We start from the raw sequence: 17,537 nt of genomic DNA, 5'->3' as shown, positions 1-17,537 counted from the left end.
CGCCGCTCATCTTTTTCTTCTCTGGATGCACCATACAATCAGAAAAGGGATTCATCAGAGAAAATGACTTGACCCCAGCAGTCCTCAACGATCCGATACCTGTACATTTTGCCGAATATCAGTCTGTCCCTGATGTTTTTCTTGGCTTCTTTGCTGCCCGTCTTGACACCAGGCCATACTTCAAAAGTCTTCACCTCCCTCACTGTGCGTGCCAGATGGACTCCCACCTTCCTGCTGCCATTCCTGAGCAAGCTCTGTACTGGTGGTGCCCACAGCTGAATGAACTTTAGGAGACGGTTCTGGAGCTTGCTGGACTTTCTTGGGTGCCCTGAAGCCTTCATTACAACAATTGAGCCTCTCTCTTTCTGTCCTTGAAGTTCTTGATGATCTGATAAATGACTAATTTAGGTGCAGTCTTACTAGCAGCAATATCCTTGCCTGTGAAGCCTTTTTTGTGCAAAGCAATGATGGTCCTTCTGTGGCAGGGCTGAAATCCAGTGGAAGTGAGCTTTTTTGGGATTAAGTTAATTTTCCTGGCAAAGAGGGACTTTGCAATTCATCTGATCCCTCTTCAGAACATTCTGGAGCATATGCATATCACTATCATAAAAACTGAGACAGCAAACTTTGTGAAAATGAATATTTGTGTCATTCTCAAAAGTTTGGGCCATGACTCTAGACAACTAGCTGTCTCCCACAGCTCAACCCATGTAGTAGTAAAACAGGACAAACTTTATAAGTAAAATAAAATGTAATCATTTGTAGCGCTCTCTCTCAAAAAGTCAAACGTTACTCCTTAACAAACTAAATGATCATGTCTGCTGAACAAACAGGTTATCGCTAGCTAAGCGGAGGCAAGGTGTAGACTAACTCGAACAGAGGCTGGCGAGTGAGTGAGGAGAGGTCCCCACCCAGCTCCATACTCCTGAGGTCCCACCTCCCCTCGGCCTGCAGCCTCTGTCTCAGGTTAGCACAAATAAATTGGTACAGCAAGGGAACGTGATGAGAGAAGTTGCAAAATCATCCAAAACGTTCAAGCAAATTTGCGGGAAAAACCTGATCTAAATCCGTGAAGTAGTTCTCTTGTTTGCTAGCTAAGCGGAGGTAAAGTACACGCCCTGAGGTTGGAGCATGAGTCAGAAGGGCCCCGTCCCCCTCCCCTTGGCCCGTTGTGTGTCTCTCGGATTCGCACAAATAAACTGGAACTGCAACTGAACTATGATTCTTAGCGCGATGAGAGAAGTCACAAAATCAACGGAATGTTCAAGCAAATTATAGAAAACTAGAGGGCTCCGTCCCCTGCTCTCTTTGCTTGCCCTCCCCCAGGTTTGGTTTACCGGATATACAATTTAAAGAAATTGTTATTTTCATGGGAATTGTTACATATGCAATATTTACGCTTTTACTTGAAAACGTTTGTAAAAACAATACTTGTCCTTTATTTCCGGCCTTGGGCGTGGTTAAATCTCTTTCTCGCATGACGTATAATGCTGCTCATGTGTTGGGCTGAACACACGCTAAGGAGAAGCGGTCGGATCATCTGCTGGCTTCCTGCTGCTGCTGGCGAGCTGCATGTTCTGCTTGTCGATTTTCATTGTTTTAAGAGCTGAGAGCACATGAAGCGTGTCTGCCAAAAGCATTCTAACTGTGTGGTTAGATGCCTATGAACTTGTTTTAAATGTTGTCTCACTGCCCTGTCTCGCGTGACGTTAGTGTCTCTTGTGGGATGTCAGATTGTCTTCCGAGAAGATCATGTCTCGTCTCCCTCCCAAGATTTATTTATTTATTTATTTATTTTATATATATATAATCGAGAGAAAAGGCGATCTAAGTCTGTTAAGTTGTATATAAAAGAGATGCTACTTTTCCCTGATAGCAACACGAATTAGACGAACTACAAGTCTCCAACTTAATGTATATAAATCCGAACAATATATTCAATCTCTTTTTGCTGTTCCGTTATCTCACCGAGTAATTTCTGTTTGTTTGCGCTAATGCGATCTTTACTACAATTTTTTGAGACTTTTAAATTTTAGTACTTTCATTCTCTCGCCTGCTTTGCATGTGTACTGCATCAACGTTTTTGAATTTTTTACGACAGTCTACTTTGTAACCTACCCTTTTGTCTTTTATTTCTGGTCTCGGGTGTGGTTAAATCTCTTGGCACAAAGTCTCTTCTCACGGGACATGAAAGTGTCTGTCTGAGAGAGTCTCGTCTCAGAATTTTTTTTATTTTATATAAGGACTGACAGTTGAGCGCAGGGCCATCTCCATTTCACTGCAGTGAAGTAGGTCTTGTTCTTCTACTCACCAAGTAATTGCTGTGTTTCTGTCTTTACGCCATTTCCTCAGATTTTCTTTAATTGTCCAGTGCTGCTGTTTATCAAATGGACGTCTAGAAGTCACAGCTGTTACTCTGCTCACTTTTCTGTGGGTGACATCATACATGACATATCTGAACTAGAGGAGTGCCATCATGATGAAAGTGCACAGTGGTGATGGGACAGGGAGAGACGCGGGTCTGAACTGACGTACGGATCAATGCAGGCAAACAGAGAGAAGACGACTGCTTTGGTGTTTGTGTGTAACCTGTGCCCACCTTCACCATGACATGCAGCACAAAGCGTGGAGGAGTCTCACTAGAGCAACACGCCAGGCACAAATGTGGAGAGACGCTGCTTCCACACTCTTCTCATCCAATCAAACGGAGCTTCTGAAGTCCAGGTTTGCAAAGCTTGTAGAGGTTCCCTCCAAGAAGACTCAAAGCTCTCACTTTTTTTGTGTGTGTGATTATTTATAAATTTGGAAACTATTCTGAACATATTTTTATTTTACATTTTTTGTGCAGATTGATGGACAAAAATGGTAAATTTGTCATTTAAGATGAAATTTACACAAAAGTGTGCAGAAAGCGAGGAGGTCTGATTACCTCAACTGTTTATACAAGCAGGTTGTCCAAATGTTTGACTGGTGCCTTTTTTGGGTGTGGAATCGTCTGATTGTCACTCGTCCACTTTAGGGGTCTCATAGTAAATCTATAACCCTGAAAAATTCTTTTGTCAGCTTTACTTGTTTTCCACTTCCATTTTCACGCTTATAGTAGAATGAAGCAGTTTATCTGTTGCTAGATTACCAAACAGGGTGGTACAATGGTAGTGCTTCTGCCTCACAGTTAGGAGAGCAGGGTTCATCAATTGACCTTGCTGTGTGGTGTCTGCATGTTCTCCCCATGTTCATCCGGGTTTTCTCTTGCAGTCCTAAGCCATTCATGTTAGGTGGATTGGTGTTACTGTCCACAAGTAGCTGTGCTACCTGTCGAAGACGTGTTGTAGACTATGCCATTTTGCAGTGTTAATATTTGTGATGAACCATCTGTTGGAATGACAGAGACGTAGTAACTGGAAAAGACACTTATCCTTAAAATAAGGTGGATGTTCATGATGCGCCATCTGTTGGAGCTACAGAAACAAGGCAGCTCGTAGACACAGATATCCTTTTAAGGTGAGTGTTTGTGATGTGCCATCTATTGGAGAGACGAAGACATAGCCATTGGACAGACACTTACCCTTTTACTAAGGTGAATGTGATGCGCCATCTGTTGGAGAGACAGAAACATAGACACTTATCCTTTTATTAAGGAGGATGTTTGTGATGCACCATCTGTTAAAGTAACAGAGACAAGGCAGCTCAGTAGACACACAGGCACTTTTCCTTTTATTAAGGTGGGTGTCTGATGCGCTGTTGAAGTGACAGTGACAGGTTAACCTGGTAGAGACATGGACACTTTCCTTTTATTAAGGTGGAGGTTTGTGATGCACCATCCGTTGGAGAGACAGACACTTGTCCTTTTATTAAAGTGGATATTAATATGCTTGAAGGAAAAGGTAAAATTTTAAGTATGTAGGTAATTTTGATTAAGAACTTTAATCATGTGCTTGTGATTATTTTTTTTTTTTATTCAAGCAGCAGCCTTCATTAAAATGCCTAATTTTATTCAATGGATAGCAAATCACCCCTTATACCTGATGTAAGACCCTCTCCTGTTTCTTAGCACATTTCATACCACAGTCACGTGCCCACTTTCTGAAACCTTTTGGAGAAAACCTGACAATAACCTAAGTGAGCTGCTTAAAGACAGTAGTTTCTTCTGTTTAGCACGCTTTATTAACCATATTGTTTATTAACACAGATTTTTGTCCCACTGTTTTGGTTTTTTTTTTGCGAATAGGAATGGCCACAGCTCTGACAGTGGAAATGAAGCAAATGTGGTGGGATGGGCTGAGAGAGCTTTTTAAAGGTGGTCTTTTCATTTGCCTTTTTGTATATACATTCACTGACCATATCATTAGGAACACCTGTCCATCTTCTCATCCATGCAATTATTTAACGAGCCAATCATGTGGCGGCGGCAGCACAACACATACAGTGATGTGGAGTCGGGGCAGGAGCTTCAGTTAATGTTTACATCAAACACCAGAATGGGGCAAAAATGTGATCTGAGTGGTTTGGACTGTGCGGCGACTGTTGCTGCTTTGAGTATGTCTGTAACCTGTTGATCTCGTGGACTTTTCACACACACTGCCTTCTCATGATTACTCTGAATTGTGTTGAAAACCAAAAAAGAAGCAGTGAGCGGTGGGTTTTGTGGACAGAAAAGCCTTGTTAATGAGAGAGGTTAGAGGAGAAGGGTCACAATGGTTCAGGCAAACAGAAAGGCCACAGAAACTCCGATGACCACCTTATACAACGGTGGTGAGCAGAAAAGAGCGCACAACATGTTGAACCTTGAGGCAGATGGCAGACCACGTCATGGAAAGCTGAGGCTGTGGTGGGCACAGGCTCACAAAAAATGGACAGTGTAAGACTGCAGAAAAGAAGCCTGGTCTAATGATTCTCGATGTCTGCTGAGGCACACAGGTGGTAGGGTCAGAATTTGGCACTAGCAGCATCAATCCATGCACCCACCTTGCATTGTGGCCACAGTCCAGGCTGGTGGTGGTGCTGGTGGTGTAAGGTTACCTTGGCACACTTTGGGCCCATTGGTACCAATCAATCATCGCTTGAATGCCACGGCCTTTCTGAGTATTGTTACTGACCTTGCACATCCCTTTATGCTCACATCTTCTAATGGCCTCATCCAACACGATCATGCACTGGGTCATAAAGTCAATCCTCAAACTGACAGAGAGTGCAGTGGCCCTCCCAGTTGCCCAATCTGAATCCAACTGACCACCCATAGTCGACTAGCAGATCCGCATCATGAACATGCAGCTGACAAATCTTCAGAAATTCTCTGACGCACTTGCAGAATCACAGAGGAATGTTTCCAACATCTTGTTGAGTCCGTGCTGTTTGAGAACAGAAGGCGGCCCCTCCCAGCATTAGTCTAGTGGTCCTAAGAATTGACTCGGCGAGTGTGGAGGCACATCCAGGAATGAAGTTATCTAAACCTTTGTTTGCAATTACTGAGAACCGGAGTAGTGCTGTCCCACTACTGACGTACTGTCGTGAATCGCATAGGAATTTAGACAACCTGGCGAAGGATTTAGTTCAACCACATTTATTCCAAATGATAGAAACACATTTTTTACATTCTTCACCATTACATACAGAATCGTAAAAAAAAATCGAGAAGCACAAGTTGGAGGCACACAGAGACATTTCGACGACTGCCAAGGTCAGGCTGGCGCCTGAGTGCGACTTTCAGACACAACATTGAAACACAGTGACTGTGCTATACACGCGGAAGGGGCAAACACTCGTTTTGTAAAGTCAGTGCCCACTCGGCTGGCAGGGCACGCAGTAGAGATGGCGAGCATTCACGTCCTGCACAGCAGGGGGCATCGTCGTCGTCCCAGATCTTTATACGCCTGCAGCATTTGCTTCACTTACAAGTTTGCTGGTGCGAACCGCTGACGATGCTTTCACCGAGTGTGAGGTGGTCCTGTTTTGCTTTTCAGCCCTTAAAAGAAGTTAAAGATAAGGTGGGAGATCTTAGGCCATCTGTCCCCGAGTGCTATGCTGTGTCCCTCTTCCTTGAGTGCCCGTCTGCCTAGTAGTTTGACCTCTTGCTGATTGGGAATATGTCGCAATAAATGGGGTACTGCAGTAAATATATTTAAAAAATAAATAAATAAAGAGTGTGCTCTAATTGATCAAAATGAGAAGAGCACAACTGCTAGGTGGGAGGGTGACACTCAGTTTTGTTGTCCACTTTTTGAATTGATCAGCGGAACAATGCTGGCCACGGTGACGTAATCGGGTAAGTCTAAGGAATTGTAACAGTAAAGAAAGGCTGTGGCCGTGATGAATGTCCACCCCTACCTTCCATGCGGCTCCTTTATTCGCAGGCACCATGTTGCAGCCTAAAATCTTCAAAATCCCGTGTGAGATGTCTTCAGCTTCAGGTGGATGACGGCGACGATGCGGCCCCCACAACAACAGCAGCAGCAGCAGCAGCAGCACGTCTTAACTTGAGGGATCTCCCGCCATCAGTCTGGTATCTTCAGTCACCGTGTGTCACTTGTCATGGCAACGGCCGTTTAGGCGTGACCCCCCTCTGCGGAAGAGAAAAACAGAAAGGCAAACAGACAGTTTAGCGGACCTGCTGGAAAAGGACGCGGTTAGCATGGCTTTGTGGGGAAAACAAAACCAAACACCACTGCAAAGCATAAATCTGACCGGTCAAGGGGCTCCTGACACGTCACGTCATCGGCATTAGCAGTGGGGTCAGTGCTGCAGGAGTCCAAGTTTACGAGAATAACTAGCATTGTAATGTTCAACTGAAAAGTTACACATTTTTTGTCTTTAGAGCAATTTAGGTGCTTACATTATAAACTGGTTTGCTTATTAAAAAAAAATATTAGATTGCTGTTGTGGTGTATAAGTTGATAAATATCGTGTATGTCTTTATTTGTAAGTCAGACAAAGCAAATGTAATATTAGCGCTTCAGGATTTCATTGAGTAGCGCTGCTGCCTCGCAGTTAGGAGACCCGGGTTTGCGTGGATTTTGCACGTTCTCCTCGTGTCTGCTTGGGTTTCCTCAGGGTCTACAGTCACAGTCCAAAGACTTGCAGGTTAGTTGCATTGGTGATCCTAAATTGTCCCATGTGTGTGTGTGTGTGTGTGTGTGCCCTGCCCCGGGGTTTGTTTCCTGCCTTGCGCCCTGTGTTGGCTGGGATTGGCTCCAGCAGACCCCCGTGACCCTGTAGTTAGGATATAGCGGGTTGGATAATGGATGGATGGATGGATTTCATTGATGACAACAGCAATGCCTTCATGTCTAACTAAACAGACCCCCGGAGTCTTTCGCATGGACTCAGGATGTGAATTTCATTGCAGGGTTTGGTTTGGGGGGTTCAGACTGGTTTGGCAACCACTATAGGAAAGCCATGAACCTACAGTAGCTGGCAAACTCCAATAAATGATCTTGGAGGCAGGTGTGGATAGGCATTGAAAGGGATGGCAGAACCTGGCAAGAGTGGCTGTGTTAGGACTGAGGGACTAAAAGCCATGAACAAGCTGAACTGGAATTCTATTGGCTTAAAGTTGGCTGTTTGGGATTGGTATGGAATCAGAGGCCATTCTGCACCACAGTGTCCTACTGATGTAAGGATTTGAACAGAATCTATACATTTGGTCGATTTACCCCTCTCTCTGTCTCCCACACACACGCACCATGGCCATGAAGAGCAGAAAGCACAAGTCAGCAGCCACTTTGAGTCAGGCATGTGGCCTACCCTGAACAAAACGGACTAAAAATGATTGACTTGACCAGAGACATTTAAGTAACTACTAGGGGCTTCTGCCACCTGCACGCCTACCCCCGGGTTTCTTTTACCAGATATACAATTTAAAGAGATTGTTATTTTCATGGGAATTGTTACATATGCTTTATTTTCACTTTTACTTTAACAATTTTGTAAAAAACAATACTTGTCCTTTATTTCTGGCCCTGGGAGTGGTTAAATCTGTTTCTTGCAGGAAGTACAATGCTGCTCGCATTGTGAGCACACGCTAAGGAGAAGCGGTCGGATCATCTGCTGGCTTCCCGATGCTGCTGCTGCTGGCGAGCTGCGTGTTCTGCTTGTCACTTCTCGTTGTTTTAAGAACTGGGAGCACATGAAGTGTGTTTGCCAAAAGTATTCCAACAACTGCCTGGTTAGATGTCCGTGAACTTGTTTTAAATGTTGTCTCACTGCCTTGTCTTCCGAGAAGATCACGTCTTATCTCCCTAGTCTCCCTTCCAAGATTTTTTTTTGTAATAGAGAAACAAGTCTGTATGTCACCTGAAGCTACACATCAGAATTCATCAGGTTGTATGGTTGTTGATATTCACATATACTTTGCTTACTGTTATTACCGTCTATACTCACGTTTAAGTTCTCCCGCAGATAAGTCGGGACTTGATTTTACCATATAATGTCCGGTATTTTATAATGTTGGTTGTATACGTTGAATGCGGAAAACGCTATTGGTCCAAGAAATTATGATATGCCAACGCCCACCTGAGAGAGTAAGCAACTGAGCACACGGCCTTTTATTTCTATTTTATTTATTTCTTTTTTTGTGTTTTTTTTTTTATCTCACACCCTCATACACCTTTATCATAAGAGCATCCCTTATCTACGATGGAGCATTCGATCAGAAGAAAGTATGAAGCTGGTTTTAAATTAAAAGTCGTTGAAGTGGTGAAAGAAATTGGTAACCGTGCTTCTGCAACAAAATTCAGAGTGTCTGAGAAACTGATGAGAGATTAGAGGAGGCAAGAAAATGTAAAAAAAAAAAAATGTATAAGTTGGGGTCTGATATTTTGATCGATTTTTCAGATTTCAAGACCCGACTTGTACGCGAGTATATACGGTTTTTATGAATATTACCACTAATACATTATTTACAGTTGTAACTTAACTCCTGCTTGTCCTTTTACTCTGTGTAATTAATTACCTGAGGTTACAGATGTAGAAGGGAAGGTGGGGAGAATTTATAAAGTACAATAACTAAAGAATGGGAGGTCTATAGAATTTGAGGTACTCTGCTAAAATCTACACCAGGGGTCCCCAATTCCAGTCCTGGAGGACCACAGTGGCTGCAGGTTTTCATTGTAACCCTTTTCTTAATTAGTGCCCTGTTTTTGCTGCTACGGTAATTAATTTCTTCTGAATACATTTTAACTGACTTGCTTTTGAAGACTCAGGGCCCCTTGATCGTTTCTTTTTCCTTAATTAGCAGCCAAACAATAATGAGGTACAAAACGAGCCAAAACAGGACCAGCAAACTGCATCCATCATACAACATCTGAATCCTCCTGTCCCGTCTCTCTGCTGTAGGGATCTCTGGCTTAGCTCTACAATGGCTCACATCATATCTTTCTAATAGGCCACAGTTTGTCCCTTCACCTCACCTGTGTCGCATGGTGTCCCTCAGGGTTCAGTCCTTGGGCCGTCACCCTTTCTACTTTATATCCTTCCTTTGGGTCAGATTATTCGCAGACATGGCTTTAACTTCCATTGCTGTGCAGTCACAGATACAGTTCTATCTTAGTACAGACTCGCCTCCCAGCACACTCGCTGACTGCATCACTTATCTTAAGCTATGGATGGAAGAGAACTTTATCAGACTTAATGCCAATAAAAGTGAAGTGTTACAGGTAGGCCCAAACTCCCACCTTCTCTCTTTCTGTGGATGGCATGCTTGTCAAACCTGCTCCTCTTGTCAGAAATCTTGGTGTTTTGTTTGATTCATCACTTAACATTGAGGCTCTTTCCAAAATGTCATTCTGTCATCTCCGTCACTTTGCTCCACTCTGTCCATTTGTGTCCTGAGGCTCAAACTCTGGTTCATTGTTTCATAATGTCTCGTATTGATTATTGTAATTCCCTCTGCAAACTCTATACAGGAGCTACAGTACATTCAGAGCTCCACAGCCAGAGGCCTCACCCACACAAAGTGTCTTCCCCAGTTCTCTCCCAGCTTCACTGGTTACCGGTTCCATCAAGGATTAAATTCAAGATGTCTGCTGCTCACCTTCAAAACCCTACATAATGTTGCACCCCTCACTCAGCTCCCAGCTCCTTACACTCCTCGTCGCTCTCTCAGGTTCTCGAGCAGCAGTCACCTTACTGTCCCCCACACCAGACTCTCCACCCTGGCAGGCGTTATGGCCCCTCGACTCTGGAACGTTCTTCCTCAGTCACTCCAAGATTACTCGTCTTTCTCCACCTTTAAATCTCAACTCAAAACTTTCCTCTTTGACGAACTTTTCTCTTCTTTTTTTTCCCCCATCTATATGTAAAACGACCTTGGGTTTGTGAAAGGCGCTCTATAAATGCAACTTATTTTTATTATTATGAAGGTCTCAGGAGTGTTGATCTGCTCAGGTCCCCTAAACATTTTAGCAGAGTTCTTAGAAAAGAGAAAATCAATAATTTCAGGATTGTCTGCTATTGCACAATGAGAGCAGCAGCAAGCCTCGGAATTAAAGAACGAGTTTAATTAACGACAAGAATCGGCGCCTAATGAAGCAACTGGTTGGAGTTTGAGGCCCTGACTTAGATGGTCTTCTGTTGGCTCCCTCACTTCACATTTCATTTCTATTTGGCTGCCATTTAAGGAAAGAAATAAAGAAATTCAGGGGAACAAATCTTAAAAAAGCAAGTCCATTAAAATTAATTCAAAAGAAGATAATTAGCAGCAAAAACAGGTCACTAATTAAGAAAAGGGTTAGAATGAAAACCTGCAGCCATTGCGGTCCTCCAGGACTGGAGTTGGAAACCTCTGCTCTACATCATAAAGAATACAAAAGGGGAAAGCAGAGTAATACAAAACTCAACCACGACGAAACAACGCCACCTTGGACTCTTTATTGCCTCATCTCAGCTCATCTCCTGAAGGTAACAGTTAGTCAGTCAGTCAGTCATTATTCAACCTGCTATATCCTAACACAGGGTCACGGGGGTCTGCTGGAGTCAATCCCAGCCAGCGCAGGGCAGAAACAAACCCCTGGGCAGGGCAACAGCTCACCGCAGGGCACACGCACACACTAGGGACAATTTAGGATCTCCAATGCACCAAACCTGAATGTCTTTGGACTGTGGGAGGAAACTCACGCAGACACGGGGAGAACATGCAAACTCCACGTAGTAAACGAACCCAGGTCTCCAAACTGCGAGGCACCAGCACTACCACTGCGCCACCGTGCCGCTCGATGGTAACAGTGAGACTGGAAATTGCCCAAGTCACTGGGTTGTCACACTATGTGACTGACTAAGAGTAAGTAAATGAAGGCTATGCCTGATAATTAATGGAAATGTTGTGTAATGCGATGGGGGCTTAAAGGCTATGTCACATTAGACAACTTTTCAAGCGATTTTTAAGTCGTATTCTTCCTGTACATTATCCAAATGACTCGTCTAGTGTGACGTACCCAACGACTGAGACCAACTTGTCTGTGACTGGCTGGGATAAAACCAATCAGGTTTGGTCATAGGGTTGGGTTCTTTACCTGTGAGAGCTGAGCACCAATGAGCATTCAGTCAGAAAGTATAATGCGGAGCATGTAGCAATGAGGAATAAGGAACACGCGTGTTTTGAACCTCACAAAAAGAAGAGAAGCTCAACAGCCTTATGTGTCGTGTTTTCTGTACTTAAACAATAAGAAAAAAAAGGCAGAGGCTGCTCTGTCACTCCTTCATACATCGCTGTTCTGTCACGCAGAATGGGAGCTGTGGACCTCACAAACAGAACAGGAGCTTGTCTGCCAGATGCCACGTATGTTACATACCATAATAGAATAGAAAAAGAGAAATAAAGGGAAGAGGCTGCTGCTGAACGTGCTGCAGCTGTTAGCCCTTCAGGCAGCACGCTATTGGCTGTCAGGAAAAGGGGGCGAGCACGACTGGGCTGGAAGATCACCATCAGTCTGTAAATGTGACATGAGCTGCGGATTTCAGTCATGTAATTTAACACGGAGCAGCGACACAATCGTCAAAAGTGACGACATACCTCACGACAGAAAGTCCTGTAACTCGAGACGTTCCACAAACAAGAGTAAGATACTTGTTTTATAAGGTAAGTAACAGTGCCTATAAAAAGTATTCACCCCTCCACCCTGGAAGCATTCACATTTTATCATTATATTGACACTAGTCCTAGAAAATATTGAAATCGTCAGGAAAAAAAACTGAAATGTAGACATGCCAGGTAATTGAAAGGAACAACTCTGGGTGTCTCTCTCCTCTGCACGACGTGCTTACCTCCCTGGTGTATCTTCGAAGGTTTCATTTGGCCGATGTGCCCGCCTCGCTTGTGTATTAGCGGCGGGAGGAAAAGTAAAAGGGATACCGTTTTGCTGACGTTAGCGGCTAAGCGACTTTGTCTTTCTTCTGAGGTTTCATTTTGCCGATGTGCTGGCCTCGCTTGTGTTATTAGCGGCTAAGCGAGTTTTCCGTTTCCTCGGAGGCGGAGCCCTCACCCCGACTCCACCTCTCACTTCTGGACCGGACAGACAGACAGACACACGCGTAGACGTTTATACGAGGGGAAGTCAAAAAGTAAAGGGATTTTTTTTATTTCTCTTTTCAGAGTTTGGTAACACTGCTCGTATCCAGCGCTGAAAGAGTGTAGTCGCCAGCACTTCTATACAGCGTGTAACTCTTATTCTCGCGTTATTCGTTGGAGTGTAGCAGACCGCTAAACATGACAGCTCCATTGTCGATCTGCACCAAGGAGAAAATGAGGGCAGTGATTCGCTTTTTGTATGCGGAAGGTGTTAAACCTGCGGACATTATTCGTCGAATGCAAGCACAGTATGGTGACATTTGTACAGCAAATCGTTACTGTTGATGAAACTTGGGTTCATCATCACCAACCGGAAAGTAAGGCTGCGAGCATGGTTTGGAAACTAAAGGAAGCGCTAAGGGGAAGAAGATTTGCAAGTGATGAAGAAGTCATTGATGCGGTGCGAAATTGGTTGCAGATGCAACCGAAAAACATTTTTTCCGACGGAATCAAAAAACTTGTGAAACGTTGGGAAAAGTGCATCGAAGTCCAGGGAGGTTATGTAGAAAAATAAGGTATGTTTTTACATTTCTATCATTACAATAAATGCCCCTTTTCTCAAATGTCCCTTTAGTTTTTGACTTCCCCTCGTATATAAGATTGCCAGATCCTGCACCGTCCAGCACACGATACACCCATCCTGACAGGGGACAAGGAGATTCTTGGCTTGGTTGGCATGTGAACGGCAGAGGATTAAAGGTAAGGATAGAAATTGTCATTAAATCTTTATGTAACAGACAGTGCCTATAAAAAAGTATTCACCCCTCGGCAGTTTTCACATTTTATTATTATACAGAATTGAATCATTAGATTTAATTGGTATTTCTTAAAACAGATCAACAGAAAGTCAAAGTGAAAAAAGATCTCTGCAAAGTGGTCAAAAGGTTGAGAACCCCTGGCCTAGAGCTATCGTGTGACATTGCCTCACATACGTCTCTGTAGTCCAGTGCAGTGGTGCTCAGTCTTTTTTGGCTAGGGGACCCTGTTTCACATTATTCTGTAAATGGGGGCACTATGGTAGGCTAATGCCACTGTATGACTAAAACAAGTCACCTCACCTGCCTGTGCTCCAAATGCAAAAACAAAAGAAATGGAACCAATTGTATCTCTCAAATGTTGTAAGTCGCCCAAGGTGAAGGTGCCAGCCAGATAACAATAATTATTCAGAAAAAGTGCAAATAATGCGACAATACTGACCCTTTGAATCCATCCATCTGTCCATTCATTACCTAATGGTTCATTTCCTAATTTAGTTCATTACAGCTGCTGATAGCCGTATAATCTCATACTTCACGTATTTGGTGTTATGAAAGCTATAATGAAAAATAACTTTTTCTTCTTGAATATTTAATGTTGCGTTTATCATTACATGCGGGATTTATAGACGTTCCGGTCCAGTGTTTGAAAAGGTCAGGTCGGGGACCATGCACTGGTACAGCACGTTGCCGCACCCCCCACATGACGAAACAGCTCGAGATCCTGGTTGGCAACCCCCAGGCAAACACACAGTCCAGTCCCACCTTCTATCGGCCGCATAAAAAGTGTTACGTGACCTGGCCCAGCCACTTGGGTAAGGATCCTGTGAGCTGATCACCCTCGGGGAATCACACCACATGGCCGCAGTGCCGTAACCGACGCTCCCTCACAATGCAGGCGATGTGCCTCATTCGGGACTCCATGAGCAACACAAAGTCAAACCAGTGGTACCCAAGGAATCTCCAAAGAGACATGGCACCGAAGGAGTCCAGTCTTCATCTCAGGTCACTGGATAGTGTCCATGTCTCACAACCATATAGCTAAACATGGCGCGCCAGGATTCTAAAGACTTGGACCTTCGTACTTTTGATCTGATATCAGGAGTGCCACACACCCCTTTCCAGCGACCTCATGACCCCTCATGCTCTCCCAATCCATATACTGACTTCATGAATGTCACTGCCAAGGTAAGTAAACTCTCTCCGCAGACAGACACACTGCCGATGGCCGTGCCCAAGAGGTCATTAAAGGCCTGGATCTTAGTTTTTAGCCAAGAAAAGGGCTGCACAAATGCCATGCTTGAAAGCTTTCCCTTACTTAGTGACAGTATGGCCATTAACTGGTCTATTGGTCTGACTGTCTTGGCATTTTGTCCATATTAGGTCCATGTTGGAGAAGAGTGGCATGGTGGCAAAGTTGCCATCATTCTGGGTTTAATTCCTAGCTAAGACAGACACGAGTCTGCATGTTGACCTTGTATGCCCCCCCGCAATCCCCCCATTTTCCTCCCACAACCTAAAAAAAACATCCATTTGGATTATTTATCCCAGAATGAAGGAGGGCTGATCAGTGCTCGAGTGTGACCTTGTGACAATGTGGGTTCTGGCTCCACACTCCCATTGCTGTTGGAAGCACTTGAAAAAACAAAAACAAAACAGTGTTCATAAAGTGCAGTTCTCCAATAAATAATCCAATAAAAAAAACGTGGAGGTTAAAACAATAAGAAAAAAAACAATCCTTTAAAACGAGAGGTTAAAATCTTCTTTTGGAAGCAGTTCTTTAAAACAAATAACAAGCCTGGTGCTCTTCTATGTTAGTGTTAGCGTCTCACCTGCTTATCCCGTTTGGGCTTAGCAGCAGGCAAGACGCTCTCTGCAGCTGCCCTCCTGAAACACACGCATGAGACTGGAGACCTCCCGATCCCTGGTTTCGGTCTGGCACTCATCCCAGTCCCCGAGACTTGTCCACCAATGACCAGGACGCACACATTGGGGACTCCACCACCAAGCCTCCCGACTTCCGCTGCCTTTCCGCGGCCTTCTGCGGCTCGTCGCTTTCCTCTAGGCACTCCCGCTACCTGGTCACTCAGCGGGAGCAACATCAACTCAAACACCTGGGTGTCGGCCTAACACCCAGCTTCCTCGCAGCTTCCCACGAGCGCTCGATCGCGCGCTCACCACACGCACGCACCGCCTGCTTCCTCGCTCACTCCCTACAACCTCCGTCCTCTTTCTCTTCCTTTCCTTTTTCCTCCTCTCGTTATTTTTTTCATCCTCTCCCTTCAACCGACTCGCGCTTCTTTTTAAATAACGTGAGGGGCCATCACAGCTGTAGCATTAGCCACGGGAGCAATCACCAATGTGGGCAGTTCCTCACCTGTGCACACGGTGAGACACGCCCACATTGACGACTGCCCCGCGGCTCGCTACAACATCGCCCCCCCTCACGAAGCCGCCTCGGGTGCGGTGATTATTTAAAAATGGCCTTTGCTCAGTGAGCTGTGGACCCGCTATACCACAGACCTGTGCTGGACGGGCACTTTGTGGAAGCACATTCTGTACAAGTTTGCTGAGATGGGATGAATCAATAGATCCAATGAGGCAACTAATGTACAGACAGGAGTATGAGATGAGGCAAAAAGGAGTCCTGAAAGGTGTGTGTCACTACTTTATGACAGGCTAATGTGCCACAAACAAATCTGGTCAGTAATCGCCCACCTTTGCTCTCCACTTTAAAGTCTTCGGGCAGCAGGCTGTCCTGACGATTCCCCAGGACGAAGGCCAGGAACGAGAGGATCAAGGCGTCCAGGATGCCTATGATGGCCAGGATGTAAGCCCAGCGCACTGTGCAGGCCCCCAGGGTGTACTTGTCAGTCTTGTCTCCGCACATCTTCCTGACTTCATCAGAGTCCCAGCCGTCCGGGTAAATCATGCACCCCATCACCAGTCCTGCAGCTGGGAAGACAGGAATGTTTTATCGTGACAAATTGTTTAGGAAAGGCACTTTAATCTTTAAGATTCTTTTCATATTACTGGACAAGTTAATACTGGAGATTCCCTAAATTATTAACCTTGATTCACACGTACATCCTGCAGTGCTTACTTAACTATTTGACGTTCAGTCATCAACGACCCCACACAGTGCCCTTCATGCTCACAGAGAGGTGTCTGCGACACATTAACAATGTCCGAGGCTGGCTACCTCAACTTAAGTACCTTAACGTGGGCGACAAGCCCCTCCACTCATGAGCCGCACATCTGTCGGGATTCATAAATATTCCAGTCCAGGCTATGAAAACCGCTACACAAATACTCTAAGAGAAGCCAAGGGCTTGAATAGTTACAGTATGGCTAACTGCACTCAGATGGCTAATCCTGAAAGAACAGATTCAGCGTTACCTTAACTCTCATAAGTCATTGCTAAATGTCAGCAAACAACTACTTCAGTGAGGGAAGGCACAATCACTATTTTAATTATTATGTTTATTTGTAGATAAACCTGGCATAGATATGAAAGACATTCAACCAGAACGTTTCAAATCGGAGTCATCGAGCAAGCTTCCCATCAGATGGCTACGGCTTTAGCAGATGCGGTCTTTGACGTCTTGAGCCGTCATGTGTGATGTTTGTGACGCTATAGCCTCACCGTGATGCGGAATCATTAAAGTTTAGATAGAATGAACAGTATATCAGCAAGTTTACCACGGAAAAAAAAGTATTTTATAAGATTTTTGGTCTTACCCTCCGGTTGTTTGTTTAGTTTATTTTCTAGATGCTTTACCGTATGTTTCGGGTGCAAGTTTCGCGCTTAACATACAGTTTTTACCGACCGGGTTTTTTTTTAACGAGGGCACAGACGCTAAACGCAGTCACAGGTGCCTGGGAAGATCAAACGACAGCTATAGGGGGAGTCCAAGTCGTGTTAGTAGTGTACGTGTGCTGTAATGTTTAAGTTTATTTATTAGTGACCTCGAGGATAGGTATAAATATTTTGTTGTTTATTGTTTTATTATGTATATGTTATGGTCGGCCATTTTGATTTGTACTTGCAGTGTACGATTTCCCCTGCAGGACTTAAATGGTTTCTCCCTATGATTAGGTGAGCTGATCCTGGCAATGGAAAAGGCTTTATAAGTACCGTTGTGGCCGCAAGATGAAAAATAAAAGAAAAGGAAGAAAGAAAGGATCGCTTGGAGAGAATTAAGAAGGGTTAGGTAGTGCGA

At 44.4% G+C, this 17,537-nt stretch overlaps 1 protein-coding gene across 1 annotated transcript in view; it reads right to left on the bottom strand.

The window, feature by feature from the left end:
• Positions 1-5,433: 5,433 nt before the first annotated feature.
• lhfpl5a (LHFPL tetraspan subfamily member 5a) overlaps positions 5,434-17,537 on the bottom strand; it is a 58,445-nt gene continuing 46,341 nt past the window's right edge. The window contains exons 2-3 of the mRNA XM_039749283.1: positions 16,033-16,269; positions 5,434-6,559 (exon numbers count right to left, since the gene is read on the bottom strand). Coding sequence (XP_039605217.1) covers positions 6,543-6,559; positions 16,033-16,269 — 254 coding nt within the window. The 3' untranslated portion in view covers positions 5,434-6,542. The remainder of the gene's footprint in view (positions 6,560-16,032; positions 16,270-17,537) is intronic.

Source organism: Polypterus senegalus, chromosome 3 (assembly GCF_016835505.1).
Source record: "Polypterus senegalus isolate Bchr_013 chromosome 3, ASM1683550v1, whole genome shotgun sequence".
Classification (NCBI taxonomy): Eukaryota; Metazoa; Chordata; class Cladistia; order Polypteriformes; family Polypteridae; genus Polypterus; species Polypterus senegalus.
This window is presented reverse-complemented; position numbering and strand designations above follow the sequence as displayed.